The 12777-nt window shown below is 38.5% G+C and overlaps 1 protein-coding gene across 1 annotated transcript in view; it reads right to left on the bottom strand.

Moving 5' to 3' along the window:
• The window catches only part of cpm (carboxypeptidase M), a 41347-nt gene that overhangs the window by 8071 nt on the left and 20499 nt on the right, over nucleotides 1–12777 (bottom strand). The window contains 2 exon segments of the mRNA XM_051891372.1: nucleotides 555–742; nucleotides 10546–10715. Coding sequence (XP_051747332.1) covers nucleotides 555–742; nucleotides 10546–10715 — 358 coding nt within the window.

Genomic DNA, 12777 nt, shown 5'->3' with positions numbered 1-12777 from the left:
CAAACCTCTAATAATTAACTATATTAAATTATACAAATAAACTTTATGTATTTAATCTTACTTTATTAACCTGTCTGTGCTGCTAACCTTCAATGATCTAATTCAACCATACCAAAAAGCAAAAATCAGTTTAGATTTAGAAATAAGAGTGTTGAACTTCCTTCTACTTTAATCCAGAATGGCAGTACAACTGAAAGGTTTGTTTGAGCTGCGCCCTCTACTGTACATGCGTAAATATGCATTTCCTTCAGCCTGAAGCTTATTCATTTCACTTTTGGTGTGAAAGGGCCTTAACATTTGTCAAAAATATACGTTTTTTGTTGTTATTAAAAAACAAAAAATCAAGCCCAGCCCAGGTGAGAAAAAGTAACACAATGCTATTTACATCAAACGGTCTAGGGACCTTCTTGCCCAATAGATCTCCATTTATTATCATAAATGCATATTAGTTTCCTCAGCTTTTAGGAGCTGACAATTAATTTGTTTGTCATTTAATATGAATCCTTATGGGGAAACAACTGAAAAGGGTTCATTAATGTGTACAAGCAACTGACCTCTGTTGCTGTTGTCGTAGGGGTAGCTGGCCACCACCGCACCTCCGTGGAGATTGGCCGACAGGACGAAAGTCTCGGTCTTCAGCCAGTCCATCACTGCCCTGACTTCTTTCTCCCTTTCCTCCTCATTGCTAATATCAAATGCATCCGGGAAATTTCGATTCAAGTCCACACCGTTCTTATTATACCTGGGGGGAGGGAGAACTAGTTACTCAAGGAAACTATGGTGTATAAATGTGCTTTTCTGTCATTCAAGTGAAATGTGGAATTGAGAATAAAGGATGCAAAAGTACAGCTTAGATCAGATACCTCCTCCACATGTTCAGCAAAAACCTAATAAGCCATTTCAAACAATCTAAACTGCTCATTAGAAGGATGTTTAACATGTTCTGACATTTTCACTGCTGATTTGGGAGGAAAAACAGTCATTATGCACAATTTATTTAAATGGTAATATGTACCAAAGTCTTCTAAGTAGACTACAGTCATACATTGATTAGAGGCCTTATCAAATTAGCAAAAACCTTTCATAAATGAACGTGTTGATCAATTGCATTACTGTCAAAAAGTGTTTTCTTTTAGCGTACAGTAAAATACTACAAAAGTTTGCAACAAGTCTTAGTACACAAAAACAGTCATAATTTCACTTTTCACTAACACTTTCCTATTAAACAGGCTTGTTTTTGAATTCAGCTTTCATCTGTTCATCATTCAATGATACATACCTTCCTAAAACATTTTTTTAGCAACGTCGACTATCAACACCCCCGTTACATGTGTGTATCTTTTACACATTCACAACAAATACCCTGATTCTTTTGTGGACATACTGAATAGCAGACCTGACTATGTCATCTGCAGCCCGCATCTGTGCTGACACCAAAATCTTCAAGGATGAAGAACATCAAACGGCTAACTAGCAAACTAACAGGCCAGTGACAGCTCTTCGCATTAGTTCGCACTGGCAGGTCTAAATTTGTGCGGGTGGATTAGTGTGTTTGCCGTGACACCATCGGGTGGAGCGATCCTTCTTAATCCCAAACACGGAGTGCCGGCTCTACGCCATACAGAAGTGCTTCCCTCAGGGATTCCTATCTGCTTACTGTTGCAATGCTTTGAAGTCCTTTAAAACAGCCACTCTCAGTCAACAAATGCAGCTGAGCTAAAGCAGCATGTCTGGATGCCGGCACATATACCGAATTATTACATACAGCTATAAATTATATATATAATATAATTTATAATAGAATATATATATATAATAGAATATATATATATATATATATATATGTGTTAGTCCCCCTTTTGCTGCCAAAACAGCCCTGACCCATTGAGGCATGGACTCCACTAGACCCCTGAAGGTGTGCTGTGGTATCTGGCACCAAGATGTTAGCAGCAGATCCTTTAACTCCTGTAAGTTGTGAGGTGGGGCCTCCATGGATTCGGACTTGTTTGTTCAGCACATCCCACAGATGCTCGATTGGATTAAGATCTGGGGAATTTGGAGGCCAAGTCAACACCTCAAACTCGTTGTGCTCCTCAAACCATTCCTAAACCATACCTGATTGCTTTGTGACAGGGCGCATTATCCTGCTGAAAGAGGCCACAGCCACCAGGGAATACCGTTTCCATGAAAGGGTGTACATGGTCTGCAACAATGCTTAGGTAGGTGGTACGTATCAAAGTAACATCCACATGGATGGCAGGACCCAAGGTTTCCCAGCAGAACATTGCCCAAAGCATCACACTGCCTCTACCGACTTGCCTTCTTCACATAGTGCATCCTGGTGCCATTTGTTCCCCAGGTAAGCGACGCACACGCACCCGGCCATCCACGTGATGTAAAAGGAAACGTGATTCATCAGAGCAGGCCACTTTCTTCCATTGCTCTGTGGTCCAGTTCTGATGCTCACGTGCCCACTGTTGGTGCTTTCGGCGATGGACGGGGTCAACATGGACACCCTGACAGGTCTGCGGCTATGCAGCCCCATACGCAACAAACTGCGACGCACTGTGTATTCTTTCTATCCAGCATCAACTTCTTGAGCAATTTAAACTACAGTAGCTTGTCTGTTGGATCGGACCACACGGGCCAGCCTTCGCTCCCCACGTGCATCATTGAGCCTTGGCTGCCCATGACCCTGTCTCTGGTTCACCACTGTTCCTTCCTTGTACCACTTTTGATAGAAACTGACCACTGCAGACCGGGAACACCCTACAAAAGCTGCAGTTTTGGAGATACTCTGACCCAGTCGTTTAGCAATCACAATTTGGCCCTTGTCAAACTCACTCAAATCCTTACGCTTGCCCATTTTTCCTGCTTCTAACACATCAACTTTGAGGAAAGTGTTCACTTGCTGCCTAATATATCTCACCCACTAACAGGTGCCGTGATGAAGAGATAATCAGTGTTATTTACTTCACCTGTCAGTGGTCATAATGTTATGCCTGATCGGTGTATATTATATATATATATATATATATATATATATATATATATATATATATATATATATATATATGTGTGACCCTGAACCACAAAACCAGTCATAAGGGTCAATTTTTTGAAATTGAGATGTATACATCATATGAAAGCTGAATAAATATGCTTTCCAATATTTGGCCAAGATACAACTATTTGAAAATCTGGAATCTGAGGGTGAGAAAATCGCCTTTAAAATTGTCCAAATGAAGTCCTTAGCAATGCATATCCACTCACAAAAATAGATTTTTGATATATTTACGGTAGGAAATTAACAAAATATCTTTATGGAACATGAGCTTTACTTAATATCCTAATGATTTTTGGCATAAAAGAAAAATCAATAATTTTGACCCATACAATGTATTGTTGGCTATTGCTACAAATATACTGTGCGACTTATGACTGGTTTTGTGGTCCACGGTTATATATATATATATATATATATATATATATATATATATATATATATATAATGCATGTTACACAAGGTCAAATGCAGCTCAGAAGCCAATGACAATGGGGAAAAACAAACAGGTTTAATTGTTTTGGTTGGGTTTTGTACAGAGGTTAAGAGGTTCAGTGATCAAGCCTTCCTGGGTGGTCGACGCTGAATGCGTATGAAATCAACCCAGACGTAATAAACAGGATGTGTGTGTGCCACGTTTTGCTGGCGTTTGAACACAGAGCTGTTTTTTTCCCCTGCTTTCACAATACAATAATAATAATAAAAAATAAAAAGTCTGTAAAAGTTGGCCTGCATCTCAACTTCAACTGCTGTTGTAGTTTAATGGCAGAGACAAGCTTGTTTATGCCAGGTTCTCTCACAAATATTGGAGCTCTTCAACTTGTTTGAAAGCTCTTTGAAAACTGATTAAGCACCTCATAAATCCACTCAGATTCTCTTGTGTCTCTGGCTCGGTTTGGACTTGGGTTGTTTTCTTTTACTGATTGCCTGCCTCATCCAGACACCTGATTTCTCTCTTAAAACCCCAGAATCTTAATCACGCCAGACACTTGAGCTGATCTATGTGGCGCAAAACACATTTTGTCATGAAAATGATTGATTAACCGCTTTCAGCTCTATAAACTATTTGTCTAAAAGAGCTCTTGAGGTTTCCATTAGTGCTGAGCTGTTAGTTTGATGGAGCAGAACAGATTGTTGAAGGCCTTCATCTTGTCTGATGCTTTCTGCATTTGTGATCAGACCAATGTTTGCCACTTCTCTTAGCTCAGGATATGATTTTGTTAGGGTAGCTTATCCTGGGTCAGACTAAAAAGACACATTGCCCTATCTCTGATATCTAGAATAATAACTCTGATATCTAGAATAATATCTAGTACCTCCTTTATCACTTTATAAATCAGAGATGGAGTAGCGTGCAGCGCGGTTTACTTTCCTTTAAACACTGTTTATATGTAATGACAGCTTAGATCATGGTGTTTTCAGGATGACTTATATCAGTACAATTTTACACATATGCATTGCTACACGGTTAGATCCCTATGCATGCACCCACACAGCCATAAAATCTTTGTTAGCCTACACTCTAGGTCTGTCAGTTTAATTTGGAGGAGTATCAGGGTTTTCACAAGGGCGCCAGGATGTGTGAGAGCCATTAATCTCTGAGTGAAAAGCATTAAATAGTGTTTATGTTGTGCTTTGTGGCTGTGGAGTGATCATTGTAGAATGGAAATATTTCTGGTGTGTTTCACTGATCCTTAAAAGAATAATTTACCAAAAATGTTGTAATTGTTTATTCACTCTCGTGTTGTTCCAAACTATCAGGGGAACACAAAAGTAGATGTTTACCAGAATGGGGACTGTTCATATTTTCATTTGTGTACATTCAGAAGTGAAAATATATTTGATGTATATATTTTGATGTATATATTATATAAATATATTTGATGTATTTAGAAAAAATTATCTAAAAAGGCAAAATAATGCCACTTGTATGCAGCATGATGAGGTTTAAAATGTCTACTCTAGAACAATACTTACAGGTTTACGTTGTAGAATTTAAAATAGAGTGCAGGACAGTATATGCTGCGCAGAATTCACTAATTAGTAAGCTTGTATTCGATTCCAAACACAGCCGGATTTCCCAAGTCCTCCTTCCACCCCGCCCCTACTGGCATTGTTCAGAGCCAGAGGTTGACATGTCGAACCGCTTGAACAAATGCAAATGTTTTGAAAGAGCCACAGTGTTTACATTACTCAGGAAGTCGACCTGGGAATGGCTTACTTATAATTAGCTCTGTACGTTAAAATGAGGCAGAAATTATTGCATGTTGCCCTTTCAAAGAAAATACCCTCTATGTTTATGGTGTGTGAGAGATATATAAGATGGATATATGGAATCAAGATGTAGTGGCCACTTTCCACTGCAGACTCTCAAACACGGCCTAAGGGAAAATTCCTGCAATCCAGCTGTGCTTTCGGCATCAAATTATAGTACTTTCAATGAAACCTCAGATGACATATATTTGCTCCACTGACAAACTGACCAGTCATGTGCGTGTTGATCGTTCCGCAGAGAAAACTACGAATGCCAGGCTAAAACCTCAAGAGTTGTCTTTTCTTAAATCGGAAGGTCAAATTATTGTCATATTGGAAATAAAAATCACAACAGAGCAGATTTCATTGGCTTCCAAATATAGTCACTGTACATGAGTATCTGAAAACAGGCGGTTTCCCAAATGAATTTATCGGAACATCCATTTCCTGTCAATTAGTCCTTTGAGAATGACACATTTCCTCTGAATCTTAAGGGTGGCCACATGTTGCTAATTATAGTCTGTAATTCCTATCTGAAAAGGACTAATATCATATTTTCCCACAAACTGAGATTATACAAATAATACACTGTATTAGACCCCAAGGATGATTTGACTTAATCGACTAGAAGTCGGTACTTTTGACAACTCTAGTTTCTTGTGACTTAAAGGGGATTGGAGCAGAAAATTTGAGTGTCTTTAATTCAAGATATTTACCCGCTCCAAAATAACCCAAAAAATAAAATGAAAATAATGGTTCCTTATTAGGGCTTTTATTTGACAACAGCTTAGAGCTTCACAGCTTGTTCCATATATGCTGTTCTATTGTATTTTTTTTAAGTCTTGACTTACAAGTGTTGAGTCATTGTTTCCTGTGAAATGTCTAAACATTTTTCTGTGGTATATTTATTTTTCTTAGCAGACTTGCCACATACACAAATATAACTTAAGGGTTTACGAGAAATACATGAAGTGGTGGTTAGACAAGTTAGAAAATATCTTACATAAGATACGACATCTTACATAAAGAGAATGATTTAAATGTATGTATAGTATAAATACCTAGGTTACTACAATGCAACAACTTTTCCTGAGTTTTTCATGGCATGACTACCGACAAAGTTACTGAATAATAAGTTATGGTTCGTCCTCAGTTACTAAAATAATTTAAGTTTTATATAGCACTTCATACAAAACAATTTCAAAGCAGCTTTACATTGATAAACGGTAAAATAATGATCAATGGTACAAACAGCCATCAATTCAGCTGTAAAGCAGCTCTAAAAAGACAATATTGTCATTATTCAGCTCAAGTCATTTCAGTGTTGATTCAGTTCAGTGAAGAGTTCATCAATTATGAAATGAATTCAATTCAGCTGTAAAGCAGCTCTGGAGAAAACAGTGATGCCATCCAGCTTAGTTAAGCTCTCATCCAACAGTGTCAGTGCAGTCAAATCAATAATACTGCCGAAAATTAAGTGTCCCCAACTAAGCAAGCCGAAAGGTGACAGTGGCAAGGAACCCAAACTCCATCCAAGAAAAAAACCTTGGGAGAAACCAGGCTCAGTCGGAGGGGCAGTTCTTCTCTGGCCAAATGAACGAACAATGTGCAATTATGATTCCAGGCTGCATCTTAAGTCAGATTGTGGATTCATATCATTCAGAATATTTCATCCAGCTCAATCTGCTTGAATATTGGGATACAGTACAGTAACCTAATTCAATCAGAACTGGAATCAGAATGATGCATTTGCTTGTGATTCCCATCGCTTAAAATGCGAAAGGTCACAGGTTAAGCATGATCAGTTGGATTGAAATAAGACAAAGTGGCAGCGACTGACAGGGTTTTGTTTGTTTCAGTTGGTTGAGACTGGTGCCAAACCTCACAGGAAGCTCATAGCGAAAGCCACGGCAATAAGAGCGAACCGCACTGCAGAAAAAAATACAAACATCGTCATCGTTGTCAATGTGCACAGCTGCATGGCTGCTGTTGTAGCATGCACTCTAGCTTTCGCTCTTGCTCAATCTCTTTTTCTCCGAGTTTACCCACCATATCATCAAATCCAGATCAGATCTGTTTCCAATTGCACCCCATCTGAGCAGGAGCGCTTATGTGGTCTCAGACTGCAGGAGCAGGATGGTTTGTATTCAAGGATGTGGCTTCTACAGTATTAGATGAGGTCTGGTGTGTCTCCAAAGTTTTGGGACTTACTGAGCTGGACATATGGTTGAACTTGTCTTGTGCGGCCTGTTTCAAAACCTAGGGAGTTTCTTCACTGTCTACATTATATAAAGGTATAATGTTGAGATCAATTTTGTCACTTCACTAATAGTCTATGTGGCTCACATCATAATAAAAACTTAGTTTAAAAAAAAATAACTGAAATTAATAACACCGATATCTGTGTGCACTGTGACCATCCCGCAGACCCAAGAGGTCTGCTTAAAATCTGAAAATAAATAGATTTTCAAAATGTTCCATACAGGTTTGGAACAACTTGAGGGTGAGTAAATTACAGAATTGTTTTATTTTTTGGGTGAACTAACTCTTTATTTTATATGTACCGCACAAATAGGTACTAAGGTACTAATATATGCATCTTTTAGCAGGGAAATAAGGTAAAAAGTTGTTATATTTTTGACAGTATAGAGGAAAACATTTTAAATTTTTTATTAACTATTTCATTTGGCTTTAGATCAATGCCAACTTAGATCAACAAAGCCATTTTATATACAAAAACTGCATTTATATTTTAAGAAGTCCCCCTTTAGTCAATAATTTTATCCCTTAAATCTCATCTTTGATCACCAAAATTACATATTTGAATGTTTTTTCCTGTTAAAAAAAAAAAAAAATTCTTAATGCCTTAAAAAAGCTTAAATATAACTCTACACCCTTGCTTATTTAATATACACGGATCTTCCTTGATAATTAGCCCCGCCTCCACTCACTCGCACGAGCTCAGAGATCCACTCGGTCAACTTACTGAGGTAAACGCTGCACAATGGTATCGCTCTTTACAACGTCAGACACATAACGATAATTAATATGATTAGCGTTTTGCTTGACTACGTTATCAAACAGCTAATAATGTGTTGCTAATGTTACACAAACCATGTTCACATTCACGAGTCAGACAGCTGCCATCACAATCAGTATCCTGCTTTCAAATGCTCTGAAAATCTCAGAACGTCAGTGGAGAAAGGCATATAGTTCATCATTACATCAATGTATGCATCATACACCCGCCATATTGCTAAATCTACCCAATTTTTCCTATCAACAGAAAAATATATCGTGATAACCTTCTTTTGAGACTCCCTTGCACGGTGAGTTAATGATATGCTAAAGCCTGCTGGCACGTTGACTTGATTGGTTACAAGGTAGTTTGTGACGTCAGAAACACCAGCGATTTCAAACCACGGGTTTGAGACTGTCTTTGGTTTACTGCAGTTTTAAAGAGAAAATACTCTGACTTATGAATTTGCACATGGTTTGTCTTAAAGCATGTTAAAAACACCATTAAAAATTTGATTTTCACCACTGGGGGACTTTAAGGTGATCATCATAAGTTTTGAGTTGGGAGTGCTGGGTATCCTCAACTACCTCACAACATAATGGAGTTTGGAATAGAGCTGACATCTACACTCCTCTCTCTTAAAAGCAAAACAACTGCCAGTGGCTAAAAGCACATTTACATGAATGAATGACTATTCATCTCTATTTGTCTTCAATGTTTAAGTTTGGCTAATTAAATTTGCTTTATTGCTAATCATACGGAGCGATTCTAGATTAATGTCACCCAGTGGGAGCTTCCATGGATACGATCCATCTGCATAATCTAGTTTCTCTGCACAAAAAAGCACAATGTGAGGTGCTGATTTGTCTTTGATTGGTATCGTTGACAACAGAAGACACCAAAGTTATTGTACAGCATTTTGTTGTCCAACTGGCAAGGTCTGATCAAAAGCTGCATTGTTACATCCACAGGATGAATGAAACTTAGTGATCCAGATAGGGGTTTTCATATCTTCTGATAACAGGTTTTACCATTTTTCCATTTGGGTAGATTTTTGTCAGCAGGTTGTGGCAACAGACCAAGCGAGTTATTTTCCATTGCTTCAGGATTATGACACCCGTTCCTCCGGCAAAACTATGTACCGCTGTTTGGGAGCCTGTGGGCCACATTGAGTTTCAGTCTATAATGGATGTTTATCTTTGTGCGTGTGTATGTGTGAGTAAGATCCCTCATGCCAGATAAGACATGTGTTTTGAGCCTTTGTATCCTGCTTATCAGCAAAGTTCTGGATGATTTGTGGGAACGTGCGCTTTATCTCTAAACGTCTCATCTGAGGCATGATTTCATGGGCAGACAGTTACAGACTCTGACAACTTCGAAATAAACTTTTCTGAATTCCTTGCAGCAAAATGAATTCAGCTTTTCAGAGACAAAAATAAATTGTTCAACTGGATAATAAAGGGTAATTTTTTCCCTGCTTTTTTCGATACACTAACCTAAACCAATGTAAACTCAGTCCACTTAGGTCATTTATTGAAACCATGTTTACACCCTTATCTACGGTATAGACCGATGCCACTAAAATATATTGAAGCTGAATGTCACCACGGACCAATCAGCTATGAGCGCAAGGCTATACTTCACCAACAGTACAATGAAAATATTGTTAGTTTGCCCACTTTGTTTTAAATGCAGGCTCAAGACTGTGACTAAATGGTCACATTTTGTGATTTTTTCCTGCTGGTGCCACTGAATTTTGTTAGAGGTTGCACTGGTGCCACAACTAATTTGCCTAAATGGCAAGTGCTGCAATTTCTGTTGCAATGCGCCAAAAGTGGAATGAAACAGCACTATTCATTTGAATCGCACCAATTATTATCTCAGTTCAAAAGACAGCTCAGTCGCTGACTGGTGTTGATCACACGACCACTAAACACTGAATCGCTGCAAGATTCAGTGAGAAACATTCAAGTTCTCCGAAACAAACCACAAATGTTTCTGTGATTTAAACCAGTTTAAAGCTACATGATACAGCGCTGATATTTTTACACTCACGCAGAAACACTGCGACAACGATCTAGGCTTTTTCAACCACAAATCACCAACAATCACCATGGATTTACTGTAGTAACACTAATTATAAGCATGGTATTATGGCAGAAAAGTGGGATAATCATATCGAATTTTATTATTTATCTCTCACACTTACCGGCCCACTGTGTACGTGCAGTCCCGGGCAGATGACTCAAAGCCATCCGGGTTCATGGATGGCAGGATGTGCACACGGCTGCTGTTCAACATACGTGTCACCAGCGGATCCTTCAGGTAATGGCTGGTCAGGTAATTGATCAGTTGAAGCAGTAACACACGCCCCACAACCTGCACACAGAGAAACACAAATACAGTCAAAAGTAAAAAAGCAATACAACAACTAAACAAAAAAAAAAAAAAAAAAAAAAAAAAAGGACATATTTAGTGTCCACACTGAAAGGAAAAAAAAGGTATAAGAAACCACACAGTAATAGCCAAACAGAACATATCTGATGTTTTATCAAATATGTAGCTGTGGACGGGGCTACCCAGAATGACAGAATGGAAATAGAAACCAAGTAACTGATAAAATGTCTTATCGTTTAAGAGGCCCCACGATACGATATTATCACCATACTTATGTCACGATACAATATTATTGCGATTTTAAATGTATTGCGATATTCTGCGATATATTGCAATGTATTACCTTTTTTCAACTTCAAATTATGTCCCCAAAGGAAAACTTTGTCAACATCTGTTTTATCAAGCAGACAATCCCACTTTGTATTACAGGCTGCATCCGAAAACCTAGGCAGCTGACTTGTTGCCTCGCTGCCCTATCAGGCAATGACTTGTAAGGCAGTGTTTGTGAATGAAGGCACCTCATGAAACTGATTTCAGACAGACTTCTGAGTCAGCGTAACAGTTTAATGATCTACCGCGAAATTGCGCGAGCTTTGGTGAGAACTAAACAAATATTTAATTACTACAGTAGTAATTTCTCACTAGAAATGACATCAAAAGTGGAAAATGTTGGTCAAAAACGTACAGGATTGTGGGATATCAAAGGCAGTGAAGGATACATCTACGCTGCCTTCAAAAATCGATCAGAGGAAGGTATCTCGGGAAACAAGAAGTGAAGCTAACATTGGATTTGGACATGCCTTGATACCTTCCTACCTTGAAATGTGTCCTCCGAAGGCAGCATTTTCCAGTTTTCGGTCGCAGCCACAGTCTACCTTAATTCACCCTTCGCTGGGAGTTTGATTGACAGGCAATCTGACCAATCATAACGCAGAATCCGCCGTTTTGTCCGACAAACAAAGGAGAGTTAGTAGATTAACGTCAGTAGACTTAAAAAATGGCGTATTGACGTCTTTCCGCGGTTAAAACAATATACCTTCTGATTCTGATGTTCATTCATGTTTATTTCGTGCAATAACTAGGAAGAGATGATCGGTTTACGTGCCACTTTGAACTGAGGCGCTACAGCGATCTGTCACAACACATTACAGAGCCACAAAACGGCATTATTGTTAGTATTTTAAAAAAAAAAAAATTACAAAATTTGAAAGCTAAGACTTTGTTTCATACCAAAAATAACCTCCTCTGTCTTGTCTGTTGGCGCATAGTTAGTGTCCTCTTTGCTTTGCGATGTAATGTAAACAGTTATGCACTGTTGTGCCACACCAGGGGAAAAAAACTCAACACCACCATCTAGTGGATTGAAAAAGAAATTTATTTAATTATTTTACCAAAAAGTTAAATTCTCATGTGCAATTTATATAAAAGATCAATACTTGGCGTCCTTGTACTATGCTGTATCGATTTTTCCCCCACCCCTATCACTTACCATGGTTGGTCCTACTTAGGGCAAACATCAGATTGACATTAAAGAGATGGCCTTTATCATCGCTTCATAACGTCATGCTCGGTTAGGGCACAGAAGTCGAAATGATCCATTGTAACTGTCCAATTCAATTCACCACAACAAACTCCATATTTGTTAATTCAAATGTAATGTCTTCAATTATAAATACACACAAACTGCATCAGTATGTGTCAGAACTATTACAGAATCTTTAGCAGGAAATGAATTGCTCCATAGTAGGAAAAGGTCACTGAACAGATCGTTCATGCTACATCGTTGTGGTATCTTCTGTACGTAACATGACGCCAGGGGCACTTTGATGTGGTATGGGGAGAGTTTGCACTGCTATTCATCTTACAGGAGCAGCTACACCAGAAACTACTCACAGAACCTGATGCCCGAGGCGCTCATATAAGACAACATGCAAGCATTGAGACTACAGATAGTATCGGTCTGGTGTGGATGTCTCTGTAGTCTTTCTGAGAAATGACTACCTCTATTTGTCCAAAGGACAACCCATTTTCTAGGAAACTATAT

This window comes from Ctenopharyngodon idella, chromosome 4 (assembly GCF_019924925.1).
Source record: "Ctenopharyngodon idella isolate HZGC_01 chromosome 4, HZGC01, whole genome shotgun sequence".
Classification (NCBI taxonomy): Eukaryota; Metazoa; Chordata; class Actinopteri; order Cypriniformes; family Xenocyprididae; genus Ctenopharyngodon; species Ctenopharyngodon idella.
This window is presented reverse-complemented; position numbering and strand designations above follow the sequence as displayed.